This window comes from Mustela nivalis, assembly GCF_964662115.1.
Source record: "Mustela nivalis genome assembly, chromosome: 16".
In the NCBI taxonomy this organism is placed as follows: Eukaryota; Metazoa; Chordata; class Mammalia; order Carnivora; family Mustelidae; genus Mustela; species Mustela nivalis.
The window spans coordinates 5336519-5358807 of record NC_139035.1 but is presented as its reverse complement, the minus strand read 5'-3'; the positions used below and the strand labels follow the sequence as shown (position 1 = coordinate 5358807).

The following is a 22289-nucleotide window of genomic DNA, read 5'->3' as shown; positions in this document are numbered from 1 at the left end:
GATAGGCAGGCAGAGAGCAGGGAGAGGGGAGAAAGCAGGCTCCCTGCCAAGCAGAGAGCCCGATGAGGGGCTTGATGCCAGGATCCTGAGATCATGACCTGAGCCGAAGCTTAACTTACTGAGCCCCCCAAGCACACCTATAAAACTCCTTTAAAAAGTGAAACATACACCGGCTTAAAAGGACACCTACTCCTATATGATCTAGTTGTTCTGTGCCAGGATATTTCCTCAAGAGACATGGAAGCCTACATCCATACAAACACTTGTACATGAATGTTCAGAGCAACCTTATCTGTAATAGCCTAGAAACAACCCACATGTCCATCAGCCAGTGAACAGCTAAATACACTGCAATAAATTTATATGCATGAATACTATTCAGCAGAAAAAAGGAATGAATTATTGATACATACAACATAGATGAATCACAATATAACTGTGCTAACTGAAAGCAGTCAGACAAAAAAGAATACATACTAAATGATTCAATTTATATAAAATTCCAGAAAATGCAGATGATTCTGTATGGGGACAGAAAGCAGATCAGTGGTTGCTGGGAAGAGTAATAGGGCTCAGAGATGGTCGAGGGGAGCTTACCAAGGGGCGTGAGGGAACGTTGGAGGCTCATAGATAGGTTCACAGCCTTGAATGTGCTGATGGTTTCACAGTTGTATACGTTTGTCAAATGTTAACTGCTCTGTACACTTTAAATATGTGCCATTTGCATAGCATTTATCCCTCAGAAAGCTGTGGGGTTTTTTTGAGAGCTTTGAAGGGGAAGTAAAACTCTTCTAGAAGGTAGCTTAGTGTTGTGGAAAGAACTTAAATGGCATAATGAAGACCAATATCAAAGTCAGGTCTGCTCTCCCCCTTAGTAGCCATGAGAGCCTGTTTAAGTTACTTAATCATGAAATTGGAATCCAGTTCACCCAGTGGTACAAATTAAATAATATAACATATGTTGTTTATAATATATTATCTCTGATATATAACATATAGTTATAACATGTATATAAGGGCAAATTAGGTAGTGAGAAATGGTGGTTCTCTTTTCCTTCTGGAGGAAGACATCTGCCAGTAACTCAGGATGTCAGCAATTTTTTGCTTAACTAGAGACCCACCCACTCTAGTTAAGATGCCACGTTTCTCTTGTTCTGCTCTAAGCGAATACTGTGTTCTGAGCGACTCATCGTCACCACTGCTGTTGGTCTCCAGCCTGAACAGTTCCCCGTGTGCTTAATTTGTGCCTGGAATCCCATCCTTCTTGTTTCATCTCTTCAGTTAAAGGCCTGAGCATTTGTGAAATTAAATAGACACTGAGTCAGCAAATACCCCACCGGGGACTGTCAGTCCTGGTTTCCTAAGGCTGCTGTAACAAATCCCCACAGAGTTGTTTAAAACAACACAGATACATTCTCTCAGAGTTTTAGAGACCAGAAGTCTGAAATCAAAGTGTTGGTAGGGCCACCCTCCCTCTGAAGATTTTAGGAGGGCTTCCTTGCCTGTCCCAACTTTCCGGCAGCTCTGGGAGTTCCTTGACTGTGGCTGTGTACCTCCAACCTCTGTCTCCATCTTCGTATGTCTTCTCTTCTCTCTCTCTCCTCTGTGTATCCTTCTTAAGGACATTTGCCATTGATCTTAGGGCCCATCCAAATACAGGATGATCTCATCTCAAGATCCCTTTTCCAAGTAAAATTGCATGCACAGGTTCTGGGAGACATATGTTTTTGGGGTACCACCATTCAACCTACTAGAGCCCCAGATCCAGCCCCTGGGAGACATACATACTCTCTCTGGTACAACCAGGATAGGACCTTGCTGAGTCGAACCTGTGCCGTGGAGAGCCGCTGCCAATCAACCAGAGCTAGTTCATGGATGCAGTCTGCTTGCAGGCCTGGCAGGTGTCCTAACATTTCCAAACTCATCAGTAAATTGAATCCTGGGGTGAACTGACAACCTGGGAAGGGGGAAGAGACAGTGGTTAGAGGTGTCAGATCTTCATTTCTGCCTGACTTAAGCACAGACCTCAAATGCTTTAAATTCAAACCCAGGTCTGTGAATGATTCTCTCTGGAAGAAATCCATCTTGTCTCCAAGAGAGACAAATTTCCCCAGGTAATTTATGAGTTAATGCTAAAATTTAAAAACTCCTGTCCTGTGGGGCAACTAGGTGGGTCTTTGCCTGTATCGATAATCTCCATCAGACCTCTCCACTGCTCCAAAGGAGGAAAATCCTAAGAAATCAGGGTGCTTGTGCTGTGAACCATGTTCAAGTCTGGCCTTCCCCTCCCTTACCAGGAGACCACAGCTCCCCAAGCCCTCTCTTGCAGGTGATCTGTAGCCCACCTCTGCCTCTCCTTTTCCTCCTTAGCTATGACCAATTTTCATTTCCTTTCCAAATGAAGGATTGGACTTCTTCATCCTTCTCTGGTTCTGATTTGGAAAATGTTTTTCTGTTTTCCTTTATTTATTCTCTTCTTCTTCTTCTTCTTTTAGTTTTCTTTTAAAATTAACAAATAATGTATTATTTGCTCCAGGGCTGCAGGTCTCTGAATCATCAGCCTTACACAATTCATAGCATTCACTATAGCATGTACCCTCCCCAATGTCCATAACCCAGCCACCCTATCCCTAGCCCCCCATCCCCCTGCAACCGTCAGTTTGTTTCCTGAGATTGAGTCTCTTATGGTTTATCTCCTCCCCAGTTCCATCTTGTTTCATTTTTTCCCTTTCTATTCCACACGACCCACAGTCCTGCCTCTCAAATTCCTCATATCAGAGAGATCATATGGTAATTATCTTTCTCTGATTGGCTTATTTCACTCAGCATAATACCCTCTAGTCCCATCCACATTGTTGCAAATGGCAGAATTTCATTTTTGAGGGCCGAATAGTATTCCGTTTTATATATATATATATATATATATATATATATATATATATATATATATAACATCTTCCTTATTCATTTATCTGTTGATGGACATCTAAGTTCTATCCATAATTTGCCTATTGTGAACATTGCTGCTATAAACATTCAGGTGCACATGTCCCTTCACATCACTACATTTGTATCTTTAGGGTAAATACCCAGTATTGCAATTGCTGGGTCATAGGGTAGCTCTATTTTCAACTTTTTGAGGAACCTCCTTACTGGTTTCCAGAGTGGCAGCACCAGCTTGCATTCCCACCAGCAGTGTAGGAGGGTTCCCCTTTCTCCACATCCTCACCAACATCTTTTCTCTCCTGACTGGTTAATGTTAGCCATTCTAACTGGTGTGAGGTGGTATCTGACTGTGGTTTTGATTTGTATTTCTCTGATGTTGAGTGATGTGGAGCACTTTTTCATATGTCTGTTGGCCATTTGGATGTCTTCTTTGCCAAAATGTATATTCAGGGCTTTTGCCATTTCTTGATTGGACTATTTGTTCTTTGGGTGTTGAGTTTGATAAGTTCATTATAGATTTTGGATACTAGCTGTTTATCTGATATGTCATTTGCAAATATCTTCTCCCATTGTCAGTTGTCTTTTGGTTTTGTTGACTGTTTTCTTTACTGTGCAAAAGCTTTTGATCTTGATGAAGTTCATTTAAATAAATAATTCATTTATGCCCTTGCTTCCCTTGCCTTTGGCAAAGTTTCTAGGAGGAAATTACTGCAGATGAGGTCAAAGAAATTGCTACCTATGTTCTACTCAAGGATTTCGATGGATTCCTGTCTCACTTTGAGGTCTATTTTTGTGTATGTGTAAGGAAATGGTCCAGTTTCATTCTTCTGCATGTGGCTGTCCAATTCTCCCAACACCATTTGTTGAAGAGACTGTCTTTTTTCCATTGGACATTCTTTCCTGCTTTGTCAAAAATTAGTTGACCATAGAGTTGAGGTTCCATTTCTGGGCTGTCTATTCTGTTCCATTGATCTATGTGTCTGTTTTTGTGCCAGTACCATGCTGTCTTCATGATTACAGCTTTGTAATAGAGCTTGAAGTCTGGAATTGTGATGCCACCAGCTTTGGTTTTCTTTTTCAACATTCCTCTGCATATCAGCAATCTTTTCTGGTTCTGTATAAATTTTAGGATTATTTGTTCCATTTATTTGCAAAAAAAAAATGATGGTATTTTGATAGGGATTGCGTTAAGTTTGTAGATTGCTCTAGGTAGCATAGACATTTTCACAATATTTGTTCTTCCAATCCATGAGCATGGAATGTTTCTCCATTTCTTTGTGTCTTCCCTAATTTCTTTCATAAGCACTTCATAGTTTTCTGAGTATAGATTCTTTACCTCTTTGGCTAGGTTTATTCCTAGGTATCTTGTGCTTTTGGATTCAGTTGTAAATGGGGTTGACTCCTTAATTTCTTTCTTCTGTCTTTTTCTTAGTGTATAGAAATGCAACTGATTTCTGTGCACTGATTTTGTATGCTGACGCTTTCCTGAATTCTTGTATGAGTTCTAGCAGTTTTGGAGTGGAGTCTTTTGGGTTTTCCACATAAAGCATCATATCATCTGCAAAGAGTGAGAGTTTGACTTCTTGTTGATTTGGATGCCTTTAATTTTTTTCATTGTCTAATTGCTGAGGCTAGGACTTCTTGTACTATGTTGAATAGCAATGGCGATAGTGGACAGCCCTGCCATGTTTCTGACCTTAGGGGGAAAGTTCTCAGTTTTTCCTCATTGAGAATGATATTTGCTGTGGGTTATCCATAGATGGCTTTAATGATATTGAGGTATGTACTCTCCATCCCTACACTTTGAAGAGTTTTGATCAAGAAAAGATGCTGTACTTTGTCAAATGCTCTTTCAGTATCTACTGAAGGTATCATATGGTTCTTGTTCTTTCCGTTACTAATGTATTGTATCACATTGATTGATTTATGGATGTTGAACCAACCTTGCAGCCCAGGAATACATCCTGCTTGGTCATGGTGAATAATCTTTTTAATAGACTGTTGGATCCTATTGGCTAGTATTCTGGTGAGAAGTTTTACATCTGTGTTCATCAAGAATATTGGTCTGTAATTCTCCTTTTTGATGGGTCTTTGTCTGGTTTTGGGATCAAGATAATGCTGGCCTCATAAAATGAGTTTGGAAGTTCTCCTTCCATTTCTATTTTTTGGAACAGTGTCAGGAGACTAGGTATTAATTCTTTTTTAATGTTTGGTAGAATTCCCCTGGGAAGCCATCTGGCCCTGAGCTCTTGTTTGGGAGATTTTTAATGACTGCTTCAATCTCCTTACTGGTTATGGGTCTGTTCAGGTTTTCTATTTCTTCCTGGTTCAGTTTTGGTAGTTTCCAGGAATATATGTTTCCAGGCATGCATCCATTTCTTTCGGATTGTCAAATTTGCTGGCGTATAGTTGCTCATAATATGTTCTTATAATTGTTTTTATTTCTTTGGTGTTGGTTGTGATCTCACCTCTTTCATTCATGATTTTATTAATTTAATTAATTAATTAATTGATTAATTGAATTGGATCCCCCTCCCTCTCTTTTTTTGATTAGTCTGGCCAGGAGTTTATCAATCCTATTAATTCTTTCAAAGAACCAGCTCCTGATTTTGTTGATTTGTTCTGCTGTTCTTTTAGTTTCTATTTCACTGATTTCTGCTTTCATCTTTATGATTTCTCTTCTCCTGCTGGTTTTAGGCTTTCTTTGCTGTTCTCTCTCCAGCTCCTTTAGGTATAGGGTTAGGTTGTGTACTTGAGACCTTTCTTTTTTCTTGTATTGCTATTTACTTTCCTCTCAGGACCACCTTTGCTGTGTCCCAAAGATTTTGAACAGCTGTGTTTTAATTGTCATTTGTTTCCATGAATTTTTGTAATTCTTCTTTAATTTCCTGGTTGACCCATTCCTTAGTAGGATGCTCTTCAGCCTCCATGTATTTGAGTTCTTTCCAACTTTCCTCTATGGTTGGGTTCTAGTTTCAAAGCATTATGGTCTGAAAATATACAAGGAATGATCTCAGTCTTTAGGTACCAGTTGAGACCTGATTTGTGACCCAGGATGTGATCTATTCTGGACAATGTTCCATGTACACTAGAAAAGAGTGTGTATTCTGTTGCTTTGGGATGGGATGTTCTGACTACACTTGTGATGTCCATTTGGTCCAGTGCATCCTTTTAAGCCTTTGTTTCCTTGTTGATCTTTTGCTGAGATGATCTATCCATTTCGGGGGGGGGGGGTGTCAAAGTCCCCTACTATTTTTCGTATTTTTTATTGGTGTGTTTCTTGGATTTTGTTATTAATTGGTTTATATAATTGGCTGCTCCCATGTTAGGGGCATAGGTATTTTAAATTGTTAGATCTTCTTGTTGGACAGACCCTTTGAGTATGATATAGTGTCCTTTCTCATCTCTTATTATAGTCTGGCTTAAAATCTAATTGATCTGATATAAGGATTGCCACCCCAGCTTTCTTTAGACGTCCATTAGCATGGTAAATGGTTTTCCACCCCTTCACTTTCAATCTGGCGGTGTTTTAGGTTCTTCAATGAGCTTCTTACAGACAGCATATTGATGGGTCATGTTTTTTTATCCATTCTGATATCCTGTGTCTCTCAATTAGGGCATTTAGTCCATTTACATTCAGGGTAACTATTGAAAGATATGGATTTAGTGCCATTGTATTGCCTGTAAGGTGACTGTTACTGTATATTGTCTCTCTTCCATTCTGGTCTGTTGCTTTTGGGCTCTCTCTTTGCTCAGAAGATCCCTTCCAATATTTCCTGTGTGGCTGGTTTAGTGTTTGCAAATTCTTTTAGCTTTTGCTTGTCTTGGAAGCTTTTTATCTCTCCTTCTATTTTCAATGAGAGCCTAGCTGGATATAGTATTGTTGGCTGCATATTTTTCTTATTTAGTGCTCTGAATATATCATGCCGGTCCTTTCTGGTCTGCCAGGTCTCTGTGGGTAGGTCTGCTGCCAATCTAATATTTCTACCATTGTATGTTACAGACCTCTTGTCCCGAGCTGCTTTCAGAGTTTTCTCTTTGTCACTGAGACTTGTAAGTTTTACTATTAGATGACTGGGTATGGATCTATTTTTATTGATTTTGAGGGGGGTTCTCTGTGTCTCCTGGATTTTATGCTGTTCCCTTTGCCAAACTAGGGGAATTCTCTGCTATAACTTGCTCCAATATGCCTTCTGCCCCCCAGTCTTTCTTCTTCTGGGAGCCCAATTATTTTAATACTGTTTCATCTCACAGTATCACTTATCTCTTGAATTCTCTTCTTGTGGTCCATTAGTTGTTTGTCTCTCTTTTTCTCAATTTCTTTATTCTCGATCATTTGGTCTTCTATATCACTCATTCTCTCTTCTGCCTCATTTATCATAGCAGTAAGAGCTTCCATTTTTAATTGTACCTCATTGATAACTTTTTAAATTTCATCTTGTTTAGATTTTAGTTCTTTTATTTCTCCAGAAAGGGTTTCTCTAGTATCTTCCAGGCCTTTTTTGAGTCCAGCTAGTACATTGGTAATCATCACTCTGAACTCTGTTTCTGACATTTTACTAATGTCCGTATTAATTAGATCCCTAGCTATCAGTACTGCCTCTTGTTCTTTTTTTTGAAGTGAGTTTTTACACCTTGTCATTTTATCCAGATTGACTAGATGAATGAGAGAACAAAATACTAAAAGGGTAGCAATGACCCCAGAAAAATATACACTAACCAAATCAGAAGAGACACAAAACCTGGGGGAGAAGAAAGGAGGGGAAAAAAAATAATTGGACTGGTGAATAGAACATAGCCACAGACTTGATTTTGGGTGTATATTGTCTGTTAGAAGAGACTGCCTCCCAAAATTTTAAAAAAGAAAAACTTACATATATGCAAAAATAGGGTAAACACGAAGGGATGGAATATGACTGTAAAGTTGAAAATTTTAAAAAGATCCTAAGAAAGGAATTGATATGATAAGAAGTTGGTTGAAAAAAGAAAAAAAGAAGGAAAGAATGTGATCAGGATGGAGACTAGAACAAAGCCATTCTCCAGATTTAGGGGTATATTTGATCTATTAGAAGAAACTGTAGCCTAAAATTTTAAAGAAAGAAAAACCTGTATGTATACAAAAAATAAGCTTAAATACAATGAAGGGATACTATATGACTATACAAATGAAAATTTTAAAAGATTTTTAAAAAGGTATTCATAAGGTAAAGTAGTTAAAAATGTTAAAATAGTAAGGAGGAAAAGTTTTTAAAAAATATAATAAGAAAAAAATAAAATTTTAAAATATTTAACTTTGAGTAACTAAAGAATCTTGGGGAAAAAAGCCATAAATTCTATGTGCTGTATTCCCCCTAGCTCTGAATTAGTTGGTGAACTTGGTCTTGGCTGGATGTTCTTCCTGATCTTCTGGGGGTGCGGGGGGCCTGTTGCTGTGATTCTCAAATGTCTTTGTGGGAGGTGGAACTCCACCACCCTCGCCAGGGGCCGGGCTAAGCCATCTGCTCCGGTTTGCGCTCAGAGCTTTTGTTCCCTGAGCACTTTCTGTACCGCCTTGGAGGACGGGAATGAAGATGGCGACCGCCCAGTCTCCGACTGGGGGAGCCGAGAGCTCGGCACCCCACTCCTGGGTGTGCCTTAGGGAAAACGCCATCAATCCCTCTCATCTCCCTGGTCTCCATCGTGCTCCGAGCTCCCCCGGCCTGTGACCAAGCATTTCTGTCTCTGGCGCGTGCCCCATTTGGAGTCTCCAAACCCAGCAGATTCCTGCCCTGCGCTCCTGCACCACTCCTCCCAGAGGAGGAAGGTGAGTCTCCCCAGACCTGCCACTTGTGGGGTCCCTGCTTGAGGAGCAGTGGCCCGACTGTGCCTCAGATATCAATTTAGGGTAACCCCGAGCTGAGAGCCTACTCTCCCTGCTCAATACCTGGGAGCTCTGCCACACTCAGGCACCCCCAGTCTTTTTGTGACCTCACGGGTCCTGAGACCACACTGTCCCTGTGAGGGCTCCACCCCTGCTTAACCTCGGGAGTGACATCCCTCACTGGAGCAGACTTCTAAAAGTTCTGATTTTGCTCTGCTGCTCTCTCACTTGCCAGGAGCCAGCCTTCCCCCCAAGGTCTATCTTCCCGTATATCGCCTCGGATTCACTTCTCTGCATGTCCGACCTTCCAGAAAGTGGTCGATTTCTCTTCATAGAATTGTTGCTGTTCTTCTCTTCAATCTCTTGTTGAGTTTGTAGGTGCTCAGAATGGTTTGCTAACCACCTAGCCGAACTCCTGGGACCCACGATATTTAAGTCTCCTGCTTCTTGCCATCTTGTTCCTCTACCCTGTTTTCCTTTCTTTCTTTCCAAGTTAAAATGCATTTCTTGCTTTGGCTTTTTGGATCTGAAATTGTTAAGCCTTTACAGTTTCTAGAACTCCTTGATTATCTGCTCAGGCCATCTCTTGTGACAGAATTTTCCTAGCCCCCTTTGGTGAAGTTCCTTAACTATGTTGTGATTTCCCTACAGGGAGGTCTCCATGGCTGGTAACAGCAGGTGGGACTGACATGAGGGCATGAAGTGTCAGGTCTGTGTGTCCTTGGGAAACGGCTACTCCTAGCTACCTTTTCTCTTTTCTATTTCTTTTTCCATGAAGATTTTCACAGCTTTCACAAAGCCTGACAGAAGCAGTTTGCTATAAATCAATTTGCTTTCATTGCTGACTTCCTCTCCTTCTTTGGAACCTGAACTTTGCTTGTGCGGTCACTTTCTCTGGAGTAAATGTACACTTAGAAGAAACTCAGAAATCCGTTCCTTTTTTGCAAAAGCCAAATCAAGATAGACACCCCCTCCTGGGCCACTGCGTCCATTGCATTTCCAAGGGTCTCCTTGAAATGAACTGATCCGCTGGCAGGGGGTCTGGGTTGAAGGACCTGTTCTGTGCCTTGACAACCTGACAATTGGATTAAAGCAGTGGATTTCAAACTTTGGTGACTGTTATCCAGGGTAAGACATGCCATTTGCAGCTCCACTCAGAACATACATTCAGGTCGGTATTAATAAAAAAATAGGTTTCACGAAATTATATTTATCTTAAAATGGCTAGTACTAGTTTTCTCTTTCTCTCCTCCTCCCCTCCCCTCTCTTCTCTACCCTCCGCCCAGCCATCCACCCTCCCTTCCTTCCTTCCTTCCTTTTCCAGATGCCAGGCAGGACCCATTGAATTGATTTTATGATACACTAATGGGTCACAGTCTGCAATTTTGAAAAACACAGGTTTAGAGAAAATGGCACCAGTCTCCTGCTCTTGGTTAGGAAGTCCATCAAACTCTGCTTTATTGTTTCTCTTTCAAATCACCCTCAAGGCTTTTTAGCTGCTGCTTTGCGAACCTGTGATGAGGGGTATATCGATCCTAGATTCTCTCCTACCCTGCCCATCTTTTTGAGCAGCCAGCCCTCGCTGCTTTCCAATCAGGGTGTGAGTGTCATTTCACTCTGTCTCAGGTCTGCGGTAGAGGCACAGATGTGGTCATAAATCAAAACCTCCAGAGCCACTGTCTCACTGACCTTGCAAATATAAACAGGGCCGGTGGTTCAGGGTCTCCCTTTCCTTCCTCTTTTCTTTCCCTGCGGGCCTGCTTCTCCATGGAAAACAAAGGAGCCGCTTCTCTGTGCCTAAACTTTGTTCGCCACTGGGTCCTTTTGGGGTCCCACCCCCACACTTGACTTAGTAAACTGTATCCGTGGCAAAACGATTTAGGACTGTTAGGTTTGTGTGTCCTTTCCGCTTAGCAGGTGACTCATAATTTACATCCTAGACTCAACAGGATGTAATGCTGAGCTCAGTTTACTGTTGTTCACATGTTTGCCTGAGCAGCCAAGAAGAGACATGTCATGGGGCTGGAGAGAAGCTGTTCTTCACACCCTCTCTTCTCAATCATAAAACCGCCAGCTTCTGGAAAGTGTACTGGATAGAGTCTTCCAGAGTCTCCTCCGGACGGACTCCTTAGCTGAAGTTCCATCTTGACTCCCCACAAGAAGGAAGGATGTTTCTGTGTCATTTCTATTTTCAGGTTTTAATTTCAAATCCTCCCTATCAAACTCATAGCCTCAGAGTTCAGGTACATTTAAGAAAGATTCTCAGCTCCCTGTGTTTGTCACGTGAAACCAAATCCATACAATCTAAAGTCAGTGCTGTTGAGGAAAATTGGCCTGATCACGGGCTTGCCGATCCTTCCAGGCGGGAATCTAGGTGAGACGGCCGGGTAGGTTCCTTCCGAGGCTTTCTGCATGCCTGACCAGTGAGGGCTCCTCCTTTGTCCCTCTTCAGGTCATGCCCATTGTGTGGAATACTGACTACAGATGTGAGAAAGCCTCAGAGCCATGGAGGCCTGCAGAGAAACAGAAAACTGACCTGTAGGAGAGATGAGGGCATGTGCCAGGAGCGAGCCCCTCTCGGCCCCACATACTGCAGGGGTTTTTGCCAATTGCCTGGTCAGGGTTTTGCTTTGATTCCACCCCCCCAAACTCATTTTACATAATACCGATCCTTAATTAAAAAATGATTATTTATACTAATAATAGTATAAATTTAAAAATAATAGTATAAATAATATTAATTGTTTATAAATAAGAGTAAAACTTCCTTAACAAATACTGTTTACTCACAAGGATATCACTCACATTTATGAAACAGTTGAGGTTCCAGCTCTAGTTCTGTGAGACGTTGCTGGTTTCACATAGACTGCCCTGAAAGCTGGGCCCAGCTGCTCGCAGGTTGACTGGGTTTGCTCTCCTACCGGCGTTACTTTCTTGTTATTTCCCAACTGCAACAAATCTGGGTCGTTCGCTGCTATTTATTAGGTTCTGTGTCACTATTAGGGAGAAGGGCGCCTTAGCATATGCTCAAGTCTCACTTCCGAGCCCTTGGAATAGCACCGTGCCTGTTAAACTGTTGCAACTTAACAAATTTACCCCCAAACCTAATGAATTAAGGCAATGATTTTATTTTGCTCCCCTCGTTGTGGATTAGGAATTTGGACAGGAGTCCACTGGGCAGCTTGTATGTGTGGTGTCAGCTGGGGCGCTATGACAGGGGGAGGGGCCACGTCTAAGAGACACATCCACGTGGCCATCCGTTGGCCAGGAGCTCAGCAGGAGCAGTTGACGTGGCTTTGTCAGCTCGGTGGTCCTGAGGTAGTAGGACTTCTTAGAGGAAGCTCAGGGCTTCCGATGAGAGAGACACGAGAGCCAGACTGAGGCTCAGACTGCCACAGTGTCACCTTTACGGTATTCTGTTGGTGAAAACAGTCACAGATCCGCCAGATTCAAGGCAAGTGTGAAGAGTGTTCCAGATCCGGGGCCACCTTTAATCTACCCTAAGAAAAAATTACTAACAGATCTACCCTAAGAAAAAATTACTAACAACACCGGCCTTCGAGATTGTGTCCAACTTGGCCTCACAAGGGCAGAGAGTGAGCATGAACAATTAGAGCGTGGTTTCGCTTCTGGGCTTGCTATGGTATCCAGTGACATAATGAGCAAGTAGCAGATACTTGATAAATACCTGTTGCTAATTGTTGAAGCTGCTGTATCAGCTATGAGGCAGACCCATACTGGGGACCAGTTCAGTCCATCAGCGAATCAGAAAATCCCTATTAAGCATTTACTGTGTGCCAGACATTGTACCCGGTGCTGGGAACATAACAGTCTTCAAAGTACCAGGCATGGTCCCTGCCTCATAGAGGGTATGGTTAAGTAGAGGAGATGGGTATTTATCAAATGATTTCATAAATAAAAGTAAAATTGCATCTGCTAGAAGCACCATAAAGGAAAGGTGTCTGTTGCAACGAGAGGCAGAGATGAGAGAGAAGAGAAGACTGAACTGAGATCTCAGAGATAGACACAGCAGGAGTGAGGGGGCATCTAGGCAGTGGAAGTAGGCTTCTGCAAAGCCCCAGGGCACAAGGAAGCTTGGTGAGGATGGGAAGCCTTTCTAGCTTCCTAGAAAGGAGTGAACCAGAGGGAAGGCAGTGTAAGCTGAGGCTGGAAAGGAGAAGGAGGACAGAGACAGCAGGGCCTGGAGACCATTTGGTTAGCTCCCCAGGGTGATATTGGACATATCACCTTTGCCCAGTACCTGGCATATTCCAATCATTTACCCATCCATCTGTCTGTTCATCCATCTACCTGTCTGTCCACCCACCATCCATTCAGTCTGATCTCAGTCTGCCTGATCACCTTCCATGGGCTGGTGATACGGGGGTAAATAAATTGACCTAAAGTGTGCCTCTGCAGAGCCCATGCCCACCCCCACCGGGTGTTCCACTCTTTACTACCTTTGCCAAATAATGAGACCTCTGCGGTTCTAACATGCAAGGATAATATCCCACTGACTTCGCCCTTAATTCACCCCCGCCCCCACCATCATACTTAACTTAAGAATGCATCTTCTTGAGTACTTGGAGTACTAGAGGAGTACTCCACGCTTGAATGGGAATCCAACACAACTGCTCTTGGAAATCCCTCAGGAATACCAACAATAATTCTACACTGTGCTGTCCCTTATGGTGCACTGGTAAGTCTAGCAACATTCTGAGTAGAGTCATAGGCTACTCCTTTCTTTTGGCAAAGGTATTTCTTTCTCCATAGTCTTATTAGCCCTAAGCACGCCTGTCTCCCAAGGGAGGACTCTCATGTAGATTTCTATCATGAGAAAATTGTTCTGCTAATCAATTCAACTAAACTTATTTTTGCTCAAGTTAGCTCCATTCAGTTCAGCTGGACCCAGCACAACTCAACCCCATCCATCCATGCATCTTTGTATCCACCTGTTCTTTCAACACGTATTTTAGAAGTACTTTTCTGTGTCAAAGTCTATGTTGGGCTTGGGGATCCACCAGTCGACTCCACCTCCCCTGTCTAATCTAAATGGTATCTTGTAGTGAAGAGAAGATTGGACTTTGAGCAGGGTTGCCCTGTATTTGCCTCCTAGCCCTGCCTCTTGTTTACTGCCTTGGGGAATTTTATTAGCTTGTCTGGGCCACAGTTTGCTCATTTTAAAGCGAGAATAATGATACCTACAGAGTGGGAATTTTGTTAGGATTAAGTTCCTAGAAGGCACTCAAAAATGGTGTCCATTCCATACTCAATGGAAGAAAATAAGCCAGCAAACATCATTGGGAAGTTAGATACCACAAACGAAAAGATCCTGTGGCTTTCATAAAGATAAAATAAAGTTAGTTATAAGGATCATGAAACACATGGACTTCAGACATTTAATAGCAAAAAGACAGTAGAACAGGGGTTCCAGTCCTGCGTAAGATGGCAAAAACCCACCACTCTCTCATGGATTGCCTTTGTAAAACCTGAACAGAAGGATACAGCCACTGTTTAAAGACTCTGAAAAGTAAATAGTCGCAGGCCGATTGAGAAAGACAGAATTCAAAGTTCAACCAAACCAGCAGTGGGAATATTATCTTTTTCCCCTCTAGAATACCCAGTTGTGACTCAAGACAGTGTGACAGCAATGGTAGCAACAGCCTGAGGTGCCTAAAAAATGGAATATTATTCAGTAACAAATTATTGATTCATGCAATATAACAGATGACTTATAGATTCATTTTGCTAACTGAAATAAGCCAGAACCAAAAGACAGTGGTATGACTGAATTTATATAACATTCTGGAAAAAGCCACACTGTAGGGACAGAAAACAGATCAGTGATTGGTAGGGGATGAGGTTCAGGGAGGGGTTGACTATATAAAGGGGTAACACAGGGAGTTTGTATGATGGGAAAATTTTTCTTTAAGCTCTTTGGACTTAAAGGAAAGATTAAGCAAAAAAAGAAAAAATAGACCCAAAGTTCACCCCAATGCCTGGAAAAGAGATGAACCCACAAAGGGCGGGCACCCACCTTGATACTATGGTCCTATCCCTTGTTTCTGCCACAATTCACTATGTTCCTCATATCCCTTTGGACATGTCTGTTGAATTATTTCTGGAAAATTGCTTGACATTTTCCTAAGTTACTTGATTGCATCCCTGGGCTCAGGCTGAACCTTGGTTTCTTGTGTTCAGAATCAGGACTGTGCATCTGAGCATACCTTCCTATTTCCCTGTGCCAGCCCATCATTCTTAGCTCATTCTCTCTCAAACGGGGCAAGGATTCAGGGCATGGAGGGAATGGTGGCAGCCCACCAGCCCACCAATCCAGCAGAACCTTAGTAACATAAGTAACATAAGCATGGTTAGGGACATCCTAGAGTACTGACGACAGAGAAAGAGGGACTAGAGGGAAAAAATTATCAACAGCAGCACATCCAAGGGTGGGAACCCAGTAGAGGAAGGAGAATCACATCGGGGTAAGTTCTCCCCAACCACAGTTGTATGCCTTTTCCTCCACAGCCTAGACTACCGTGTCCTTAAACATCAACTCACATTAATGCCAACTCTGGTTTGAAATCGGGTGGCAACTGACCCACAGTGTTCAGCATTCTCAGGTTCTTAAACTTAGGAAGGCTTTCCCTTTATCTCTCATTGTTGTCCACTGTGCCTAAAATCAGGTCCAAGTTTCTTGTCTAAAAAGAATGCCTCCCATTCCGATGCTACCCAGAGTCATCTCACACAGATACCCTCTTCTCTTAGGTACTCGATGGTCTCAGATGCAGAAACAGAAAGCATTTTCATGGAGCCCATTCACCTCTCCTCAGCTGTTGCGGCTAAGCAGATCATCAATGAAGGTAATGCCATCAGAAGGTGGTGGGAGCGGGGAGAGTCCACAGCTCATCTGGGAACCCTTGGAAAGGGCCCTTTGGAAGAGGTCAAGGTGCTTCCCAAGTGCGACCCATCCCATTAAGAGGAGTAGATCCAAAGAAGGCAGTTCTGCCGACACAACTCATCATCAACCTTCATGAACCCGAGGTGGAAATTATTAGGTACAAGTGTGAATAATTCTCTTGAGTTAACAGCCCGGAAGGCAGTTCCACTCTGCTCCTGTGGCCCCCCATTCCATTTTTCAGTTCATCTCTGGGATCCTGGGGTGGCTTATTCTGGACACACAGACCTGAAAGCCCAAGAAATGACCAGAAGCACCCAGAGAGTTCTGCTCAAAGAGATATTTAGATTTAGATCTGCATGTCCACTAGTGTTTGAAGGTGGTTTTCATCTGAATTATGGTAGGGAAAGTTAGAGTGGGGAGAAAGGTTAATATGCACATGGTAAATTTTGGAGCAGAAAGCATGCTATGTATTTCATTCAAGGACAGTTATCCTGATTGGATGGATTTTTCTTAAATCAATTTTAGAACAAAGTTCTTTTCTCCTCCCTTTGCCCTGGGGATCTCCGCCTCTGCTGTGGGCTGAGGTTGGATATAGCAGTGTTGGTAATGACATGGGCCCTGCTGGGCTTTGGGCATCACCACTGTTGGTGGCCATGATCCTTTCCCTGGCTTTTAGTGGTGAGAACCGCACATGCTGCCCCTTCTCCATGTATCCCAGCTCCCCTTCTCAGTCCCCAGGCCCTTTGGGTTCCTGCAGGGTCCCTGAGGATACCTAGATCTCCTATCCACTTGCTGAGGAGCCAGAAATTCCATTTGCTGCTGCTTGTGGTAGGAGCAGCCTTGGGGGCCCCATCTTCTTGAGGAACTCTCACGTTCTTTTCTATTTTCTTTTACTACGCTGCCTGGGGTCTCGCCTCCCTTGCTCCAAGCCAGGTGCGAGTGGCTTCACCCAGTAGGTCTCTCTGAATTGATCCCAGCACCTAACTCTGGAAGTCCTTTTTTCCTCTTGTGTTTTTGGGAAGTTCCCTCACCTGCCAGCCTGCAACATCTCTGCTCTGTGCTTTACTCTCTGGACCCCTCTCCATGCTTGGGTTCCTGATAAGTGAACATCTAGGCGTTGTGAGAAAATCATCTTCTCTCTTTGAAACTTTGCTCTCAAGCCTAGAGAATGATATACATATGTCTATGGGACATTGCACACGTAGACTGAAATCTGAAACAAAGCAATGGCTTTTTTTTTTTTTAATTCTAGGTTTATCTACTCTCCCCTTGTCTGGGGCATTAAGCCTAAGTTTCCTTTTTCTTAGTGGCTGATTGGTGGTGGGGGAAGAAAAAAATATATGCCAGAGAAAGCAAAATGAATCAAGTGATATTTCAAAACATTGCCCTCCTCACCAGTGATCAGAGGGATAAAAACGTGTTTTGAAGAACTCTTCATTTTCATGGAAGTCTTCATATGCCATGCCTCTGAAAGAGCTTAGAGGGGAGATGTAGGGGCTTTGTTTTCTTCTGAAGAAGCCTTAGGTAGTAGAAATAAATGGGAAGAATTGAGGCAGGGAGGGAGGTGGAGTTGAAACAGGCCGAGAGTGGGCCAGAGCCCTTGGGAAGGCAGGAATGCCAGTAGGAATGAAGGGCTGGGACATTTGTTTTTAAGCTGGAAAGGGAAAAACATCAAGAAAAAGCCAGCAGTATAAATAGCTGAGGAAGACATTGCTGTATATTTTAATGAGACATCAGAGAGTTTTATCTTTTACAGGTAGTAAAGGAGAGACGTCTCAGTTACGGGAGGGGGGGGCTTGCACGTTTGCTTGGTAAGATCCCAGGAGACCCCCAGGAGAAGACCCAGTGGTAGAGAGAATAGGATCGCTTCATCTATTTTTAAACAAAATAAAGCTCTGGGATTGGAGGGCTTTTTTCTTCTTTCTGCTTTTGAGCCGGAGATCAGAGAACATTTAGAGCTGAGATCTGATGCAGGGATATGGGGGCCCGTCAAGTGGTTCAGAAAAGGGAAAAGAGAGAGAAGAGCTGTAGGGAAATGGAGCACTCGGTCATGGGTAGAACCCAGAACTCCCAGGACCCGCGGACCTCGAGCAGCCAGCCCGGCTCACAGACACCTGTTCGTCCCAAAGGGCTGGGCCGAGTCTATTTGCCAAACGTGGCTCTGCTCTCCCCCCATCGGGGAGAGACACAGCGCCCGCAGGAGGTTATGGCCAATGCAGGTGACACTCCTTTCTTACTTTCTCCCTTCTCTCTAGTCAATATTTTTGGCTATTAAGTGGCCCAAAGGTTTTCCCTCCACTATTCTTATATACCTTCTCAGAGAAAGAAATATCTTACTTTCCCCACAAATTTGATCACTGGGAACAAACGTATTAGGAGAAGGAGATAAAAGTGTACTGGAGATATGGGTGAATAGATTTTGAATTCATTTTGGTTTGGTTCGGTTTTTTTAAGATTTTATTTATTTATTTGTCAGAGAGAGAGCGCAAGCGGGGGAGCAGCAGGCAGAGGGAGAAGCAGGCTCCCTGCTGAGCAAGGACCCTGATGCGGGACTTGATCTCAGGACCCTGGGATCATGACCAGAGCTGAAATTAGACCCTTAACTGAGCCACCCAGGCGTCCCTTGAATTCATTTGGAATCCGATCTTTTCCAAACTGTTGGCAGAAAGGCCAGGAATGCTGTTTGGGGACTATGAGAGGAGTTCATGGCAAACCTTTGCCCCCTGCCAGAAAGTGGGGGGCTGAGACTCACAGGTGCTTACTCCAGTGGGGAGAAGCAGACAATAAATGAAATGAACTAGTAAATTAAATGTGTATGAGAGAGTGACCTGACATAAATGCTGAAAGTTTTTACTTTTCCCAAGTTATCTGCATTCCGAATGTAAAGGAGTCAAACTAATAAAGTGAATTCTGTTGTGAAAGAATGCCATTGATTCATTTGGTAAGTGCTTCTGGTTTCTACGGAGCACTGTGGGAGCTGTAGGTGTGAATCAGACCTACGACGACAGGTACTTAAGGACCTTGCTCTAAGAAGTTATAAGCCGGCTTTGGACAAATGCAGGAGGGAGTAAGGGAAACCAGTGTTCCTTCACCTCCACCTCTCTACCTACACGGCTGCTGGTCCTGACCATAAGTGTCCGGACTGAGGCAGTGCTCCCCTCACCCATCCCCCCATCCCCTGGACTTTCATTAAGTCCTTCCTGGTATTTCAGCCCATGCCCAGAGTCCTAGCAGCAGACTGGCCAAGACCAGATTCTCCTGAGGAACAGGGAGGGCCACGGTATTCTTAACTCTAACAAGAGTGCTGCCTGCCTTCTCTAGAATTCAAGCCACGGGGGAGCAGAGCCGAGGCCGAGTGTCCAGGCATGCTGGAGTCGGCCGAGCAGCTGCTGGTGGAGGACCTGTACAACCGTGTCAGGGAGAAGATGGATGACACCAGCCTGTACAACACCCCCTGTGTCCTGGATTTACAGCGGGCCTTAGTCCAAGACCGCCAGGAAGCCCCCTGGAATGAGGTGGATGAAGTCTGGCCCAATGTCTTCATAGCAGAGAAGTGAGTCTGACCACAGTGGGCCATGCCCCTCTGTCCTACCCTCTTGATGCCCGAGAGAGGTGAAACTCCCTCCTCTTTAGGCAAAGTCCCAAGAGTTCCATCCAGCAAAGTGATGCTGTCTGATGGGACATTTGGAGCCAGTGATGATACTGGATTTTATATGTTATTACCAACCAATGAAAACGTTCACAATATAGTAAGGAGAAATAGGTAACAAATTATGTGTGTGTGTGTGTGTGTGTATATATATATATGTATGTATCTATATGCATAAATATGTATACACACATACATATATAATATGCTAGTTGAGCAATATATAGATGTGTGTATGCACTTTTGCATAGACAACAATCAGACACAAATATGATAAAACGGTGACGATATTCTCTAGTAAACGGTTCTACAAGTGATTTTTATTTTCTTCTTTAGGTTTCTTTAGAATTGTACAGATTTCCTAGAGTAAACGTTTGTTATTTGCATAACCAGAAAAAATGTTATTTTTAAGAAATTTGTGAGTGGTTTTCAAAACAAAATGTGAAACAATTCACTCATGTCCTATTCCTGGAGGATCTTGCCCGTGTATAATTGGTACCATGAGGCTAGTTTGTGAGACTGATTTTTGCTGATCCATTGGCTACTTAATGAGATATTCTCTCTGCGTAGTTACTCTTACATGCAGAAGCAAAGGAGGAAATTTGGGGCCTCCATGGTGGCAGGCAGTCGGGAAGATCACTTTGGATGGTGGGGCTCATACTCCCCTGGGAGTAATGAGTTGCACAGACCTGATTCCTGGAGCTGGGCACCAAGTCCTAATGAAAGACCCGCGGATCCCCTTACCCAAGAATCCAACACTGCCACTGGATGCAACCAGCAAGAGGTTCTTTATTGTTACGCAGGCGCCTGCGGGTGGTCAGCAGCTCCTGCTAGCTGAGCACACCTGGCTGGGGTGGTGCCGGGTTTTTATAGACAGGTACAAACAAGTTTTGGGTGGGGCGCAACTGATTGGTTGACAGTTAGAACTTTTGAAAAAGGCATACGTGGAGTTTGCTGATTGGCTTTGGGGACCCGTGCGCGAAGAGAGAGGCGGGAAGGGGGAACAGGCTGATTGGTTCTGAGGGCCCGCGCGCCGGAGGAGAGAGGTGGGAAGGGGGAACAAGAAGGGGGAAGGTAGGAATGCCATCATGGCGTCCCTATTATTTCTATAAGCCAAGCAGTTACAGAAGGGCAAAAGAGCAATTAATCACACAATTAATAACCTAATCTACGCCTAAAAGCCAGCGGTTCACAGAAAAGCAAACAAGCGGTTAGTTATCCTATCTTCTAGGGGAGGGGACTTTCCAGGACAGGGGTCTTTCACTAAGTGATCTCCAGCTCGCTCTATAGACCCAGAAACATTCCCATGGCACTCACCAGGGACCCCAGACACCTCCATCTGCTTCAGAAGAAGCTCGACTTACTTTGCTGCAGCAAACAGAGCTCTCAACTAGAAACCAGAAACACCTGTCCTGGTTCAGTCTTTTTTTTTCTTTCAGTCTTGAGATGTCATAAAAGCTCTCAGGTTCATTTTTATAATCTTTGAATGGGAATGAAAAGTTACCCTGCCTACCTCTTCAGTTTATTATTAGGGATAAAGTCAAAGAATGCATGTAAAAGGACTTCGGAAAGTATGGCAGGTCGGATCAACATGAAGCATGTCCACTTTGATTATTACTCTCGTCTGCTGCTTTTGTGTCTTGATGAATGTCCATTTCCAAGGCAAAGAATTTTATTTTTCTTCATATTGTGTTTATTTATTTCACACAGAGAGATCACAAGTAGGCAGAGAGGCAGGCAGAGAGAGAGAGAAGGAGGAGGAAGTAGGCTCCCTGCCCAGCAGAGAGCCCGATGCGGGACTCGATCCCAGGACCCTGAGATCATGACCTGAGCTGAAGGCAGAGGCTTAATGCACTGAGTCAACCAGGCACCACAAGGCAAAGAATTTTAAGCCAGAGATCTCTAGACCAAAGATTTCCTGGCATATCAGTCTTGTTCTCCTCTTCATTCTACCCTCTCCTGCCCAGCTCCCTGTCCCAGCCCTCCCTGGCCCCCCCTTTTTTTTTAAGATTTTATTTATTTATTTGACAGAGATCACAAGTAGGCAGAGAGGCAGGCAGAGAGAGAGAGAGAGGAGGAGGAAGCAGGCTCCCCGCTGAGCAGAGAGCTCTATGTGGGGCTCGATCCCAGGACCCGAAGGCAGAGGCTTTAACCCACTGAGCCACCCAGGCGCCCCTCCCTGGCTCCTTTTTAGAACCACATTTGCAGTGAGCTCCAGACCCCGGACAGCAGAGAAGGAGGCACTCCCCAGCTCTGGCCTCCCTGACCCAACCAAAGCAGGCTCCCAGTGTCAGGGGTAATGGGTCTTTCTAGCTCGGACTCGGGCAGAAATTATCTCTGCTTCTCTTTCCCCAGGAGTGTAGCTGTGAACAAGGGAAGGCTGAAGAGGCTGGGAATTACTCACATTCTGAATGCCGCTCATGGCACCGGCGTCTACACTGGGCCCGAATTCTACACTGGCCTGGAGATTCAGTACTTGGGTGTGGAGGTGGATGACTTCCCCGAGGTGGACATCTCCCAGCATTTCCGGAAGGCTGCTGAGTTCCTTGATGAAGCCTTGCTGACCTACAGAGGTGAGGTGGCGGTGGGGGGGGGGGGGGTTCTGCCTGCCCCAGGCTGCTAGAATTCCACAGGGGGAGAAGGGATTTTCTGTCTTAAGAAGGCTGCGGTCTCATTCTAAGAAGAGGGGAAAGGAAAGGACGATCATTCATGTTTTCAGTGATTACCGAGGGCCGAGCACATGCCAAGCGCTGTTCTCGGTGCTGCGGTGAGAGGTACAGAAAAAGCTCCTGAACTCCGAATCTCACACTACAGTGAGGGCAGAGAAAATTGCAAAGAAAACTGTCAGAGAGTGACAAGAGTGATGCAGAGATCGACCAGGATGTTGTGTTGGAGTGACCAGCTAGCCCAGTTGAGAGATCCTCTCCGAGAAG

At 43.9% G+C, this 22289-nt stretch overlaps 1 protein-coding gene across 5 annotated transcripts in view; it reads left to right on the top strand.

Moving 5' to 3' along the window:
• STYXL2 (serine/threonine/tyrosine interacting like 2) overlaps nucleotides 1-22289 on the top strand; it is a 78358-nt gene that overhangs the window by 43092 nt on the left and 12977 nt on the right. For all 5 annotated transcript variants that reach the window (XM_082702653.1, XM_082702652.1, XM_082702651.1 and 2 more), the window contains 3 exons: nucleotides 15575-15669; nucleotides 19029-19260; nucleotides 21712-21929. In XM_082702653.1, the coding sequence (XP_082558779.1) occupies nucleotides 15575-15669; nucleotides 19029-19260; nucleotides 21712-21929 (545 nt within the window). The remainder of the gene's footprint in view (nucleotides 1-15574; nucleotides 15670-19028; nucleotides 19261-21711; nucleotides 21930-22289) is intronic.